Source organism: Xenopus tropicalis, chromosome 7 (assembly GCF_000004195.4).
Source record: "Xenopus tropicalis strain Nigerian chromosome 7, UCB_Xtro_10.0, whole genome shotgun sequence".
NCBI classification, from domain to species: Eukaryota; Metazoa; Chordata; class Amphibia; order Anura; family Pipidae; genus Xenopus; species Xenopus tropicalis.
In genome coordinates, this window is record NC_030683.2 from 108,296,808 (window position 1) to 108,313,176 (window position 16,369).

Genomic DNA, 16,369 nt, shown 5'->3' on the forward strand with positions numbered 1-16,369 from the left:
TTTTGCCATTTATAGTCATGTGAAAAAATTAGGACACCCTATAAAATCCTGTGTGTTTTTGTAACATTCTTGGACATATGTATATTTAATCTCAATTCAAGTAATATAACTAAACAATTAAAACTGAAGAAAAGTCTTTTCAAAATATTCTGTAAAACGTAATTCTACAAAAATGCAATTTCTGGTGAGGAACACCCCCATATTTAAACCCACTTAAAATGGCTGAAATAACACACAGGTGTATCACATCAGGTGCACATGATTAGAACATTGTTGCTCAGCATTTTGAAGAAGGTTTGCCCTATTTAAACCTCAGACATTTAGTTTGGTGTGACTGTTGAGTGAACACCATGGTGAGAGCTCTCTGAAGCCTTCAGAAAGAAAATAGTATCAGCTTATAAGTCTGGTAATGGATTTAAAAAGAATTTGAAATCAGCCATTCCACTGTCTGGAAAATAGTCTACAAGTGGAGAACTTTCAAAACAACTGCCAACATGCCCAGGTCTGGCTGTCCAAGCAAGTTCACCCCAGGAGCAGACCACAAGATGCTAAAAGAAGTCTCCAGAAGTCTCCCTAAAATGTCATCACGGGACCTACAGCAGGCTCTTGCTACTGTTGATGTGAAAATGCATGCCTCTACAATCAGAAAGAAACTGCTCAACTTTAACTTGCTTGGGAGGTGTACAAGGAGGAAACCTTTGCTCTCTACGAGAAACATCAAAGACAGACTGAAGTTTGCCAGAGAAAACGTAGACAATCACCAGGACTTCTGAAATAATGTTCTTTGGACAGATGAGTCTAAAATTTAATTATGTGGACACCAGAGGACATGTTTGGCATAAACCAAATACAGTATTCCTGGAAAAGAACCTCATACCAGCTGTAAAGCATGGAGGAGGAAGTGTCAAAATTTAGGGATGCTATGCTGCAGCAGGACCTGGCCAGCTCACCATCATAGAATCCACCATGAATTGTACTGTGTATCGGAGGCTGCTTGAGGAACATGCGAGACCATCTGTAAGAAAATTAAAGCTGAAGCAGAACTGCACCCTGCAACACGACAATGAAATATACCAGTAAATCCACCAAGGACTGGCTGAAAACTAAGAAATGGAGAGTCCTGGAGTGGTCGAGTCATAGCCCAGATCTTAATCCCATTGAGATGCTGTGGGGTGACTTGAAACGGGCTGTACATGCAATAAACCCCTCAAACATCTCACAGGTGAAAGAATTCTGCATTGAGGAGTGGGGTAAACTTTCCTCAGACTGATGTCGGAGACTGGTAGATAGTAGTAAAGGAAGGGAACCTCACACTATAGTATATTGCCGGGTGCACGTTGTGTAGTTTAATTAGGATAAATATATTTCAAGAAACACAACTATTAGCACACCTGCCATAAAATCAACTTTTATTCAAACATTTAAAAACCTTTCATTAAAAAAGTACAGAAAAAGTAGGAAATTTAAACCAAAAAATCAAACTCCAGTACCTATCTTATAGCCTAACTTATATCTATTAGTCTGTTGCTTAAAGCAAAAGTAACAATTATGTAACCAACTATATTGCCACTTATGTTGGGATGTTACAGCATTCAGTTGTAACAATTTTATCTTGGTGCTAGGAATTACACTTCAAATTGCTTGTATCAGTTCAACTGGTATCATTCGTCGCCTATATAACAATTCAGATATTGTCCCGCTAACTAGGGTGTTATTCCTGTATATTAGGTTGAATTCCCCATAATCTAGCAGCATTAGGCCAAAATGATTAGTGAGTCAGAGTTAAATTGGCTATATCACTATATTCTGTTATATTATTATTGTTAGGGATTGCCAGTCTTGACAGTCAAAATGTACGTATATCTCGGCACTGCTCTCATTCACTCGACAAATTAAATTTAAAGGTGCTGCAACTACTTCAAACCACTACAGCATCAAATTTGTAACCACCGGTTCTCACTGATTCACATATCACCTATATAGTGATCTAATGACAGCATTACAACTGTCCATCATCGCATCAATCAAAAGGACATTCAGTTCCTCAGTAGACGTTCCTACAATCCATGTAAATACCTCGGCACAACTGTGGCTCTTATGCTGTATTGGTTATTCTTGCGCATATGACCACTCTTTCCCCATGCGCCGTATATTAATTACTTATTTTAACACCTCACAGTTGTGCCTACTACCAAGCATACATATACCTCGGCACGACTGTGGTTCTTTTGCCCTATCACAAATATTACCAGCAATGTAACCGCTCTTTCCTGTTTTCCATACATTAGTTAGTTGCTCTAATGCAGCACATTTGAGCCTACTGACACACATACATGTTGCAACTGCTAACCGGTTATATAGCGTTAATCAATAATGAGTAGTCTTCCATATTCGTGCCTACTACCAACATCACATATACCTCTGCACGGCTGTGGCTAATGGATTTATAACTGCAACTACAAAAAAGCTAATATAACATCGCACAAGTCAGTCCATCAATTATAGCCCTCAACAGTTGTCCCTACTACCGACATAATATAACAGGAACCAGCTGCGCCGTGATATAGTCAATTTAACTCTGACTGACTCTTAATTTTGGCCTGATGCCGATAGATTATGGGGAATTCACCCTAAAAGATAAGAATAGCACTCTAGTTAGATGGACAATATACAAATCATTATATAGGCATGACCACTTGTTACAGTGCTTTGCTAAAGTTCCCACCCCCCCCCCTTGGCATTGTTGATGTTTTGTTGCCTCACAACCTGGAATTAAAATGGATTGTTTTAAGAGTTTGCACCATTTCATTTACATAACATGCCTACAACTTTGAAGATGTATTTTTTTTTTTTTATTGTGAAGCTAACAACAAATAGGACAAAATAACAGAAAACTTCAGCATGCATAACTTTTCAAACCCCCCCTATAGTCGGTACTTTAGGGCACCTGAGAACACTATTGCTGTTTCTAAAATAATATCTGCCACAGGAGAGACCCTTATTCCTCCAACTGATATAGCTATGGAGTTCAGTAACTATTACTGTTCTCTATACACATCTACTGCACTCCAACTCCAACCAGGACCTCCATGACTATCTCAACACACTCCCTCTACCAAAACTCACACGCCAGTAAACAAAATATACAGACTCTCCCATCACCCAATACAAAATAGCAGAAGCCATACTATCTCTCCCCTAAGGCAAATCCCCAGGACCTGATGGCTTTGTAATAGAATGGTACCATACACACATCAAGGAAATTGTCCCTAAATTATATATAACAATAATACTGTATACTCCTTTGAAAACTTTTCCCTCCCTAAATCATTTTACGATGCAACTATAGTGGTCATACCCAAACCTGGAAAAGACAACACACTTTACTCCTCATACAGGCCAATATCTTTGCTCAACATGGAAATGAAAATTTTAGCCAAAGTACTAACCAAGTGACTCAAATGTAATATCCACCCTAGTTGAACCAGACCAGACTGGATTCATGCCTTCCAAATCTACTAGCTTTAATCTTAGACTCTTTCTTAACTTACAAATCGCTCACAAGAACCCAGGTTCCAGGCTAGTTGTGTCCCTTGATACCGCCAAACTGTTTGATTCCATTAAGTGGCCGTACCTCTGGGAAGTCCTCGCTAGAATGAGCTTCGGCCCAGCCTTCACTAAATGGATCAAACTAATGTACAGAGAACCAAAAGCCACAGTTAGAGTAAACAGGATTTTATTCTCCACAATTTTATCTTCCACATTATAAGTCAAATGCCTTATATACAAAATAGTTGAGGAAAAGATTTCTCTATATGCAAACAATACATTGCTATATCTTGCTGATCCCCACAACTCATTCACACCAGCAATTCAAATAGTTAAACACTTTGGTACTACTTTGATACTACTTTCGGGACTACAAATTAACTGGGAGAAATCTATCATCTTCCCCTTAGATGAACAAGTACCGCTGATTACAAACAACTTCAAATATTTAGGGATACACATCAACAAGGACCCAGGCCTTTTCTTTCAACATAACCTCTACACATTACACAACTAATTCAAGGACACCCTTAAATTATGGACAAAACTGCTCTTAACACTAATCGGGAGAATTAATATCTGTAAAATGATCTTCCTACAAAAAATTTTTATATATTTTTAGCAACACTCCCAACCATATACCCAAAAAAGCCCTACAAGACATTGATCGGACACAATCTGAATTTATCTCGGGAAACAAAACCCCTACCTTCTCCAGACCAACCCCAGGATTATTAATTGGAAAACATTTGACACAGAAAACCCAGCATCACTAGTAGAAGCTTTATATTCAACCTCAATTGAAAGCCAACATAATGCTCTCTATAGAAGTTGAAAAGACATTAGCCCCCTACCACCTGTCTTAGATGCTACAAAGAGAGCGTGGGACAGTATGACACACCAGGGCTGCTGTCGCCTGATACTACTACCACTATGGGGCAACAGCAACCTCCAACACTTTCGTGTGTTCCCAGAAGCCGAAACCTGGGTTAAACAGGGTGACCACCTGTATACAAATGGAACCCTACACACGCTACCCCAACTTTGTCAGGCTGTGTCTTGACCCGACCTGTCACAGTAGCAGATATGGGCAAATTAAACATCTCTGCTCCACTCAATTCTCATCATCACCACCACAAATCCAGCACACTGATCTGGAGAAATTAATAACTTAACCTACTAGACAAAAGCTTCTTTCCAACACATACAAATGCTTGATTTCCAAACGATATGACCCACGGCCCAGAGTAAAATACAAATGGGAAGCAAGCGGGATCCACTTAGATCCTGATGATTGGGATTAAATCATTGATAATCTATACCAACCTTTAGTGAGCGTCAGAGACAAACTCATACAATTCAAAATTATTCACCAAACCTATCTCACACCCATACCATTGGAAGACTTGCCTCTCCCAACTGTCTGAGATGCAAGGCCTCCTCCGCTAACTTTTTCTATCTAATATGGGACTGCCCTGATATAGAGAAATTGTTGAAGCAAGTTAATTTCTACAGATCTGTCATTCCCCCAAGTCTACATCCCAACTATGTTTGCTAGGCCTACTAGACTCCCTGGTGCCCAGAACATACATTAGATGTCTCATGAGGCTGCTCTTCTTCTATGCCAAAAAGACGGTGGCTATGCAATCGATGGGCCCAACGCCACCAACACTTGGCAAATGGATCACCTTGGTCAACTCCCAACTGCAGCTGTATAAGCTTACCTTATTAGCCAGAGGCAAATTTGAAGGTATCTGGACCCCATGGCTCGAATCAGGGCTGTGGAGTCGGTAGATAAATTCTCCGACTCCTCAGTTTCTAATATTTCCGACTCCGACTCCTCTGTTTTTAATATGCTAATGTATTTTATACATTCATTGAAGGAAAGGAAGGAGACATACATGTCATTTTAACCACAGAACTACTGGCTAGGAAGGCAACACTCTACTGTATTGCCCAATTAAAGCACGTATACAAGTATTTCTAGTCCTGCAAATTTTTTTTACTTAGTTATCAGTGAGAGTTAGGCTAGGTTCCCAGTGGGCATTGGGTTCCCTGTAACAGAGGAACACGAAGCAGTGGAGCTGCCGCACCTTAACTGTGGGTTACGTCCCATTTAGTGAAGCATACAGTCAATGAAAAGCATGCTTCATGGTCACTCAACGTGTTCGTTTATGCACTGTGTGCATTGGGCTTTATTCTTATAGCAAAGAAGTAATTAATTATGACTGTTTGTGAATTGGGACATATAAACTTGCTTTATTTTTTTTTTTATTCCCATTTAAATTTAGTAGGAGTCGGAGTCGGTTCATTTTTTGCCGACTCTGACTCCAGTTACCCAAAATTGCCTCCGACTCCTCGACTCCGACTCCACAGCCCTGGCTCGAATCCCCCGCAACTACCACTGCATGAAGACTGAGACTTTCTAGCTCCCCCTTCTTCTCCCTTTTCTTTCTTCCTTCTAACTTTTTTCAGTTAAAACCAATAAAAAATATAAAAAAAAATAAAAAGTCAGTACTTTGTAGAGCCACTTTTTGCGGCAATTGCAGCTGCAAGTCGCTTTGGATAAGTTTCTATGAGCTTGCCGCATCTTGCCACAGGGATTTGTACCCATTCCTCAAGGCAAAACTGCTCCAGCTACTTCATGTTGGATGGTTTTTGCTTGTGAACAGCAATCTTCAAGTATGACCACAGATTCTCAATTGGATTGAGGTCTGGACTTTGACTAGGCTATTCCAACACATTTAAATGTTTCGCCTTAAACCCCTTGAGTGTTGATTTAGCAGTATGCTTCCGATCATTGTCCTGCTGGAAGGTGAACCTCCATCACAAACAGACTGACACAGGTTTTGCTCAAGAATATCCCTGTATTTAGCACCATCCATCTTTCCCTCGACATGGACCAGTTTTCCAGTCTCTGCTGCTGAAAAACATCCCCACAGCATGATGCTGCCACCACCATGTTTCACTGTGGCGATGGTGTTCTTGGGGTGTTGGGTTTAAACCAGACAAAGCATCTTCCTTGGCGGCCGAAAAGTTAAATTTTAGTCTCATCTGACCAGAGCACCTTCCTCTATACATTTGGGAAGTTGCCCACATGTCTTTTGGCAAACTCAAAACGTGCCTTCTTATTTTTAATGTTAAGTAAAGGCTTTTTTTCTGGCCACTTTACCATAAAGCCCAGTTCTATGGAGAGTACGGCTTATTGTGGTCCTATGGACAGATATTCCAGTCTCTGCTGTGGAACTCTGCAAGTCCTTCAGGGTTACCCTTTGGTCTCTGTGCTGCCTCTCTGATTAATGACTTCTGTGAATTTTGGTGGGCGGCCCTCTCTTGGCAGGCTTGTTGTGGTACCATGTTCTTTCCATTTGAAGATGATGGATTTGATGGTTCTCCAGGGGATCCTCAAAGATTTGGATTTTTTTTTTATAACCCAACCCTGACTTGTGCGTCTCAACAACTTTGTCCCTGACTTTTTTGGAGAGCTTCTTGGCCTTCATGGAGTGACACCTCTTGCTTAGTGGTGTGTAGAAAGGGTGTGTTTATACTGACAGATCATGTGACACTTAGCTTGCACACAGTTGGACTTCATTTCACTAATTATGTGACTTTCAAAGGTAATTGGTTGCACCAGGACTTTTTAGGGGCTTCATGGCAAAGGGGGTGAATACATATGCACATGCCTATTTTCAGTTTTTTTATTTATTTTTTTGTTTATATTTTTCTTATTTCACGTCACCAACTTAGACTATTTGTGCAGATCCATCACATAAAATAAGATTAAGAAACATTTCATTTACAGGTTGGAATGTAACAAAACATGAAAAATGCCAAGGGGGGGTAAATTCTTTAGCAAAGCACTATACATGAATGATACCAGTTGAATAACTCATTGAAGCAGTTTGAAGTGCTATTCCTAGCACCAAGATAAATTTGTTACAGCTGAATGCTGGGTAACACTAGCTATTAGGGGGTAGCGTGTCCTAACTTTTTCCTCAGTTAGAATACACATTTTTGTAGATATCTTTTGTTTAATCAAAAGATCTTTTGAGTAAATCAATGTTAATTTTTGTTGTTTACCAGCAGTTAAATCCAGAGATAAATGAAAACAAGTTTAGACATCAATATGTGAATATTTCTGAATAAAGAACTGAATATTTAATGGGGTGTCCTACTTTTTTCACATTCCCAAACACAGAGGCTTACTAATAGTTTGCAGATTTGCACCTGGGCAGTAACCAATATCAACCAATAACTGATTAGCTTTGTTGGGACTGCAGGACCAACTATTAGTTTTATAGTGGCAAAATGTCAGAATTGTCAGAACTGTCCCCACTGACATCTTTAAAACTCCTTCAGGAGCATCAGGCACTTACTTAAAACACAATAGGCAAATATCCTGAAATCGCCCTGAATGCTACTGCTCTATAGCTGCATACAAATTGTAACACCTCAAGTTAAAGCAACAGTAAACACCTAAAAACACTTTTGCTAAAAATGAAAGCAATATATGTGAGGACTTGTGTTGTAATTACGTTCTGCCTATTAATTTATTTTGAAAAAAAAAAACATATTTTGCTATTTTTTTTGCCATTATAAAGCACTAATTTGAAAGTTGCGCTATTTTCACTAAACTTTTCCCCCTTCCTTTAAAAAACAGGGCAATTTGTTCCCTATCTACCATTGAAAAAACAAACCCCTTCCTTTTCTAAGCAGCAGTTTTAGGGGTGTTAATACACACACATTTCTTCCTGCTTTCCTGTGTGTTTGATCTCTCCTGCATTCCGCTGTGGTGGAAATGCAGCCCATTCTTCCAGACTGGCTTGTGATCACACAGAATGCAGGCAGAAAACAACTTATGAGTACAACCCCCTCCCCTGCAGCATGGGTGTATTTAGGTCGGTGCCTCCTTTGGTACCAGACCTAAATACACCCCTATGTTGTGCACATCACATCACATGTATCTACGTTGTGTGTGTGACGTCACATACTGCGTGGGCCTGTAACATCACACGCAGAACCTGCAACCCTATGAAAATCCATGGCAGAGGCAGGGGGGGGGACATTTTTTTTTTAATAAAAAAAAGAGAACTTTTAGGGGCTGCCCCCCAAAATCTGCCGCCCTAGGCACAGGCCGAATTTAAATATGCCCCAGCCCTGATTTGGAACACAAGACATCCACCACCGGGGAACGTAGCAAGAAATCCTTATATGTAAGATCCCTTAAGCAGCTACTTATCAGTAGAGTTTCAGTGGACACTTTATTAGTTTTATCTGCTCCTCTTATGTTCTGATGACCATAGTTTTTCTTGCCTACATGGTGGTTGGCAGATAATGGAAGCCAGTTTGGACCACTCCCCTTTTTTTTAAACCACACCCATGTTATCACTAGAGCTTTTAAGACCTTACCCACATTAATGGTGGTAGTGCAGCAAAAACCAAAATGGTTGGTGCTCACAGCAGGAAAGAAATTAATGTCACATAGGGCAGACAGAGTATGGGACACACAGGCAGCGTAGGGTAGGCAGAGTATGGTACACACAGGCAGCATAGGGTAGGCAGAGTATAGTATACACAGGCAGCATAGTGCAGGCAGAGTATGGCACACACAGGCAAGGTAAGGCAGGCAGAGTATGGCACACACAGGCAGCATATAGCAGGAAGAGTATGACACACACAGGCAGGGTAGGGTAGGCAGAGTATGGCACATACAGGTAGCATAGGGCAGGCAGAGTATGGCACACACAGGCAGCATAGGGCAGGCAGAGTATGTCACACACAGGCAGCATAGGGCAGGAAGAAGAGGGCACACACAGGCAGCATAGGGCAGGCAGAGTATGGCGCACACAGGCAGCATAGGGCAGGAAAAGTAGGGCACACAGGCAGCACAGGGGAGGCAGAGTATGGCACACACAGGCAGCATAGGGCAGGCAGCGTATGGCACACACAGGCAGCATAGGGCAGGCAGTACTTACAGTGACACTGGCAGCATAGGGCAGGCACTGCTCCTACAGTCTGTCTGAAGTGTGAACAGGTGAAATGTGGGCGCTTACAGCCGGAGTTGTGAACAATGCAGGGCCTTAATGTTTGAATAATACAGGGGTTTAGAGCCTAAATCTGAGGTGTGAACAATGCAGGGGGTCATTTAATCTCAGTACTGATAATATTTAAAGCCTACACAGTCACAGCAGCCAGAGAGTTGGGGGGCCACACAGGTTGGGAACGCTGGCCACCAGTTGGGTAGCACTGTTCTACAGGAACAAAAAGTGACAAAGTGCTAAAATAAAACTGACTTCTTTTTCTTTCTTACCAGAAATAGATGCACAAGCCCTATTCATTCAGCTCATGTTGAAAAGGGGTGTAATAATTTCTCTTTAAAGGTTTTCTTTACATTTCAGTATATCTATATCTATGCTATTAATGTTTATTGTCTTTATATAATAAAGTTGTAATGTAATAATAATTTATTTTTTTAAAGCAATATATTTTTTATTAAAAAATCATAGTAAATACCAAAACCCAAACTCACATGGGAAACTATGTGCAACTGAGCTTTAGTAGAGTCCTATTAGTAAAAATATTGCAAGTTTTTTGCAGTTGATAATTGTAATGTTGTATTGCATATAGTGTGTATGCAGTGTGATTACTGTAGGGTACTAATAGCAGAGTAATTGTTGCACAAAACACAGAGATATATGTAATATCCAGTTAGTAAAATGAGACTACTAAAACATGCTCACAATAAGAAAGTGGAAGACATGATGGAGACCCAGATAATGGAATGTAAGGATCAAGGAAAGCACAAATGATGAGAGAGTTCTGCAAGAACTTGTGTTCCAAAGTGTCAAAGATTGCTCACCCTGCAACAGTCATGATAAGACTGAGAAGACTGCGGGGGATATAGACTGGACTCTTCAAACACCATGAAAAGCATTATTTTGGCCCTATTGAATATGATCAGTGTATGCCAAAAACTGCTGATAACACATTTCTTTAAGGTGGACTCAGTTATAAGTGAAATACTGCATCAAAAGAAGGTCATTAATACACAGAGTGCAGGACAGCATGGAGTGCATGAGAATTCTCACTGCGAATAAGGAAACTGCCACCAAAGTGATATATAAAGGTAACATATCTGATTTTATGTCGCTTACACTAGAGATACAATAAAAGTCATATTGCAAGTAATATTGTGACATCCTTGAAAGGACAATAATGTGTAAGTTGAAGAAAATTTAGGATTTTATAAAGGAGACATAACATATAAAATTAAGAATGTACCAGTGAATTAAACTCCTCTAGATATAGAAGGATTGTGCTTAAAAAGTTGTGTTTCGGACTGATTTATTGAGAAATTCCCCAAAAACCCCACTAGTCTCTGGCTATGCAGGGGGGCGGCGGCACCTGATAGGGAACTAAAGCCTGTCTGTGCTTGTGTGACTGCAGAGCTGTGATTGGCTCTCCCCCTCCTATTGTGCTTCTGGCAGGGACAGTTTGGACACGCCCACCTTTCATTTGAAACACAAACAGAAAACTGATAGGATCTATAGGGAGCTGCAATAAAGGGGCCATTTTTGCTGACAGGATTCACTTTTAGCCCAAAGTAAAACCAGCACCTTATATTATTCATAATTGCCTACAAAATTAGGGTTTTTTCAATTTATCCAATATGTCTCCTTTAAGGCTCAGAAAAATAATAATACACCCATAATTACTGATGGACAGGCTTAATCCTTTCTGTTTTTTTTTTTTTAATTCCTTTAGTGTCCCAAAAGAGTAAGCTAAAAAGTCCTGGGTACCCAGGTGTAACATAATATGCCTATACAATACATAGTATATGGAACCAGAATTTGTTTTGAGCCCTTTCCAACCAGCACTTTTTAAAGGAAAGGGATGAGGTTTTGTAATGAGCTACAAACTAGACCTTTTGAACTAAAAATTAAGTATGAGGTTATTCTAGCAAGTCAGAAGGGGAAATGCAACTTTTAGCAGTTTGTTGTCTTTTTATTAAGCAATATTTTATGAATGAAGACAAAACTTAAAGGATTATAATCTCAGCGCATTGTACCTGAGTCTGAGCTTTCAGAAGGAGCCAGAGCTACACATTAGAACTGCTTTCAGCTAACCCACTGTTTCTCCTACTCCCATGTAACTGGAGGAGTCCCAAGCCGGACTTGGATTTCTTACTATTGAGTGCTATTCTGATACCTACTGGGAGCTGCTATCTTGCTCCCTTCCCATTGTTCTGCTGATCGGCTGCCCGGGGAGGGGGGGGGGGGGATATCACTCCAACTTGCAGCGCAGCAGTAAAGTGTGACTGAAGTTTATCAGAGCACAGGTCACATGGCTGTGGCACCCTGGGAAGTGGAGAATATCGCTAGCCCCATGTGAAATTTCAAAATTAAATATAAAAAAATCTGTTTGTGTTTTGAAAAACAGATTACAATGCAGGATTCTGCTGGAGAAGCTCTATTAACTGATGGGTTTTGAAAAAAAAAAACATGTTTTCCCGTGACAGTATTCCTTTAAGTATACAGCAAATAATTATACGTTGCCAGCTGGGCATGTTACCATTATTTATACGTGTATCTATTTCCCAGCCAGTTACCTGTGGATAAAAACAGGATATTGACAATTAGTAAACTTTTTAAAAATACCATATTACAAAAAGCAACATAACTTACACTGTTCATTGAGCACTTTTGGGTGCACTCCAACCTCAATCAAGAAATCAAGAAACATTCCTTTAGTAATTTTTGTCGCTTGTTTTCATTGTCTGCCTCAACTTTATCCAACATTTGCCATCTTATGTCGCAGTTCCTATTAATGTTTAGCTAATATTGTCTCCTTTTTAAACTTGCTTTTTCCTTTTCACCCTTTTCACTGGTTTGTTATAGATCTGGTATATCATTTTTAATTGTACTTTTATGTTAATTCAGCCTGGTATTTATTTTGCGTGATGTTTGACCTACATATACCAACCCACAAATGCACTTGAGGCAAAATACTACATTTTCTGTATCACATATAGTAAAATCCTTCAAAGGATTCCTTGTCCCTTGATGTGGATGTACACAATGATCACCTGCCGTTATGACTGTACAATGTCAACAATAAAGACAGGGAAATGTGCATTTTCTGTAGCTAATGCCCCTTTTCACCTCATTCTTAATATCTGCTTGCATTACGCATTCCCCTATACTTTTTTCCATTTTTATAGCTAAATTGGGGAAGATATTTAAATGACATTTATCATTTTGAAGGTTTGGCCAATACCTCTTTGTTGTTTTGCTTATATAATGTGAGTGTTGGCCGAATGTTGTAACACGTGGGATACTTAGTTCTTTTTTTATCCTTGGATTTAGGTTTCACACTTCTTTCCTGTCTTTCTGTCCTATTTCCCATTTCTTCTTTAATAAATTCTCCTTGTTGTATCCCCTTTCAGTAAATTCATTATCAACAGGAGAGATTATGAGGAAGAGGCCATTAAACAATTACTGAAGTGTCCATGTATTTTATTTACTACCTAAGATAGACAAAACACTCACTAAACCACCGGGGGAGACCTACAGTGAGGAACATAAGTATTTGAACACCCTGCGATTTTGCAAGTTCTCCCACTTAGAAATCATGGAGGGGTCTGAAATTCACATTGTAGGTGCATTCCCACTGTGAGAGACAGCATTTAAAAAAAAAATTCAGCAAATCACATTGTATGATTTTTAAATAATGTATTTGTATTGCACTGCTGCACATAAGTATTTGAACACCTGGCAGTCAGCAAGAATTTTGGCTCTCAAAGACTTATTACTCTGCCTTTACTCTGCCTCTTTTCCACTCATTAATCTAAATTAGTAGCACCTGTCTGAGCTCTTTAAAGACGCCTGTCCACCCCACAGTCAATCAGACTCCAACTACTACCATGGGCAAGACCAAAGAGCTGTCAAAAGACACCAGAGACAAAATTGTGGTTCTCCACAAGGCTGGAAAGGGCTACGGGGCAATTGCCAAGCAGCTTGGTGAAAATAGATCAACTGTTGGAGCAATTATTAGAAAATGGAAGAGGCTAAAGATGACTGCCAGTCTCCCTAGGACTGGGGCTCCATGCAAGACCTCACCTTGTGGGGTATCACTGATGATAAGAAAGGTGAGGAATCAGCCCAGAACTACAAGGGAGGAGCTGGTCAATGACATGAAGAGAGCTGGGACCACAGTTTCAAAGGTCACTGTCAGTGGAACACTACACAGTCATGGTTTCAAATCATGCAAGTCATCACATGTCCAGGCCCATCTGAAGTTTGCCAGTGACCATCTGGATGATCCAGAGGAGGCATGGGAGAAAGTCATGTGGTCAGATGAGACCAAAGTAGAACTTTTTGGTCTAAACTTCACTCACCATGTTTGGAGGAAAAATAAGGATGAATTGCATCCCAAGAACACCATCCCTACTGTGAAGCATGGGGGTGGTAACATCATGCTTCTCTGCGAAGGGGACAGGACGACTGCACTGCATTAAGGAGAGGATGAATAGGACCATGTATTGTGAGATTTTGAGCAACAACCTCCTTCCCTCAGTCAGAGCATTGAAGATGGGTCGTGGCTGGGTCTTCCAACATGACAATGACCCGAAGCACACAGCCAGGATTACCAAGGAGTGGCTCCGCAAGAGGCATATCAAGGTTCAGGAGTGGCCTAGCCAGACCTAAATCCAATAGAAAATCTTTGGAGGGAGCTGAAACTCTGTGTTGCTCAGTAACAGCCCGAAAACCTGACAGATCTAGAGGAGATCCGTGTGGAGGAGTGGACCAAAATCCCTGTGCAAAGCTGGTCAAGAACTACAGGAAACGTTTGACCTCAGTAATTGCAAACAAAAGCTTCTGTACCAAATATTAACACTGATTTTCTCAGGTGTTCAAGTACTTATGTGCAGCAGTGCAATACAAATACATTCTTTAAAAATCATACAATGTGATTTCCTGAATTTTTTTTTAAAATACTGTCTCTCACAGTGGGAATGTATGTATGTATGTATAACTTTATTTATAAAGCGCCACAAGGGTACGCAGCGCTGTACAGTCTTACAGAATACAAAATTACACACAGGGAGGACAAGTGATATAATAAATAAATACAATAAATACATATATGTAAACATATATATATAAGTGCCATGTGGTATGAGACACAGTAGGAAGGAGGTCCCTGCCCCGTAGAGCTTACAATCTGAGTGGTTGGGTAACATACAGGCACAAACTGGAAGGTAAGAGTGCATCAGGTATGGCCATTTGCCCTTAAGCGCAGGACTGGGCAAAATAATGTTTTAGTGCTCCAGAAGGTAACAGCTGAGTTTTTTCTTAAAGAGAGTGGGTGAGTTTTCCCTATGGAGGGATTCAGGGATAGAGTTCCAGAGGTAAGGAGCAGTGAGATAGAAAGGTTTAAGATGAGAGAGCGCAGTGGGTGTGGATGGTGTAAAGGGACGGAGGCTCTGAGAGGAGCGGAGGAGACGACCAGGAACATGTAGGGAGACCAGTGAAGAAATGTAGTGAGGAGCAGAGGAGTGAAGGGCTTTGAATGTCAGCAGAAGGATTTTGTAAGCTATCCTTTACTTGACAGGCAGCCATGCTAGTCAGCTTAATTGAGGCTGAGCAGCACAACAACTATTAAATGCAGCAAGAACCCTAATCCCGAGACACTGGAAAGCTAGAAACCCCCCAACGTATCTAGAATGGATCCATTTAGTGGAAGAAATAAGAAAACTGGAAGAGATCACCTTTATGAACCTAAACAAGAGCTCAGACTTTAAAAGGCTGTGGGAACCATGGACCACATACATAACATCTCACCACACATAACACACCCGTTGACCAACAACATAGACACTCATCCCCATAATATGAACGACTTTAATTATTGAATTTCCTTGTTTAGGAATATCTTATTGTTATCTCCTATATTTGTATGCTGATTGTAACTGAAGATAAATACAAAATACTTACCCCTTACCCTTCTTTTTTCTGTACCCCCTTTTTCTTTTTCCTTTACTCTGCAAAAATTAAAATAAAGAATATTTAAAAAAAAATTGAGGCTGAGCAGGATCCCTCTTAGGAGAGAGCAGGAGGATCCTGGCAGCAGAGTTTAAGATTGATTGCAGGGGAGAGAGGTGGGAGTCTGGGAGGCCGGTTAGTAGGAGATTGCAGTAATCTAAGCGGGAAAGGATAAGGGCATAGATTAGTGTTTTAGCTGTTGCTTGTGAAAGAAAGGGGCGTATCTTGGCAATATTGCGGAGGAAAAAGCGGCAGGGTTTGGCAGTGTTATTAATATGGTTAGAGAAGGAGAGAGACTGGTCAAAGATAACCCCAAGGCAGCGTGCAGAATTTACAGAGTTGATGGCCATGCCATCAATAGTAATGGTGAAAGGAGGAGGAGGGCCAGGTTTGGGTGGGAAGACCATGAGCTCTGTTTTAGCTAGGTTAAGTTTGAGCTGGCGTCGGTTCATCCAGGAGGAGATAGCCAGGAGGCAGTTACCAATCTAACTAACAGTGCAGGGGTGTCTAAATATATCTGGATGTCATCTGCATATAGGTGGTATTTAAGACCAAAAGAAGAAATAAGGTCTCCTAGAGAGAGAGTGTACAGGGAGAACAGCAGGGGACCAAGCACAGAGCCCTGAGGCACCCCCACACTTGTTAGTAAGAGCGACAGAGAAGGAGCGGTTAGAGAGATAGGAAGAGAACCAGGATGCTGCTTGATCCCGGATACCCAGAGAATGGAGAATTTGCATAAGAATAGAATGGTCAACAGTATCAAAAGCAGAGGAAAG

General features: G+C 40.6%; 1 protein-coding gene across 1 annotated transcript in view; it reads left to right on the forward strand.

The window, feature by feature from the left end:
• The first annotated feature begins 1,063 nt into the window (after nucleotides 1-1,063).
• LOC101733369 (carcinoembryonic antigen-related cell adhesion molecule 5-like) overlaps nucleotides 1,064-16,369 on the forward strand; it is a 33,298-nt gene continuing 17,992 nt past the window's right edge. Inside the window, exon 1 of the mRNA XM_031906538.1 lies at nucleotides 1,064-1,250. Coding sequence (XP_031762398.1) covers nucleotides 1,064-1,250 — 187 coding nt within the window. The remainder of the gene's footprint in view (nucleotides 1,251-16,369) is intronic.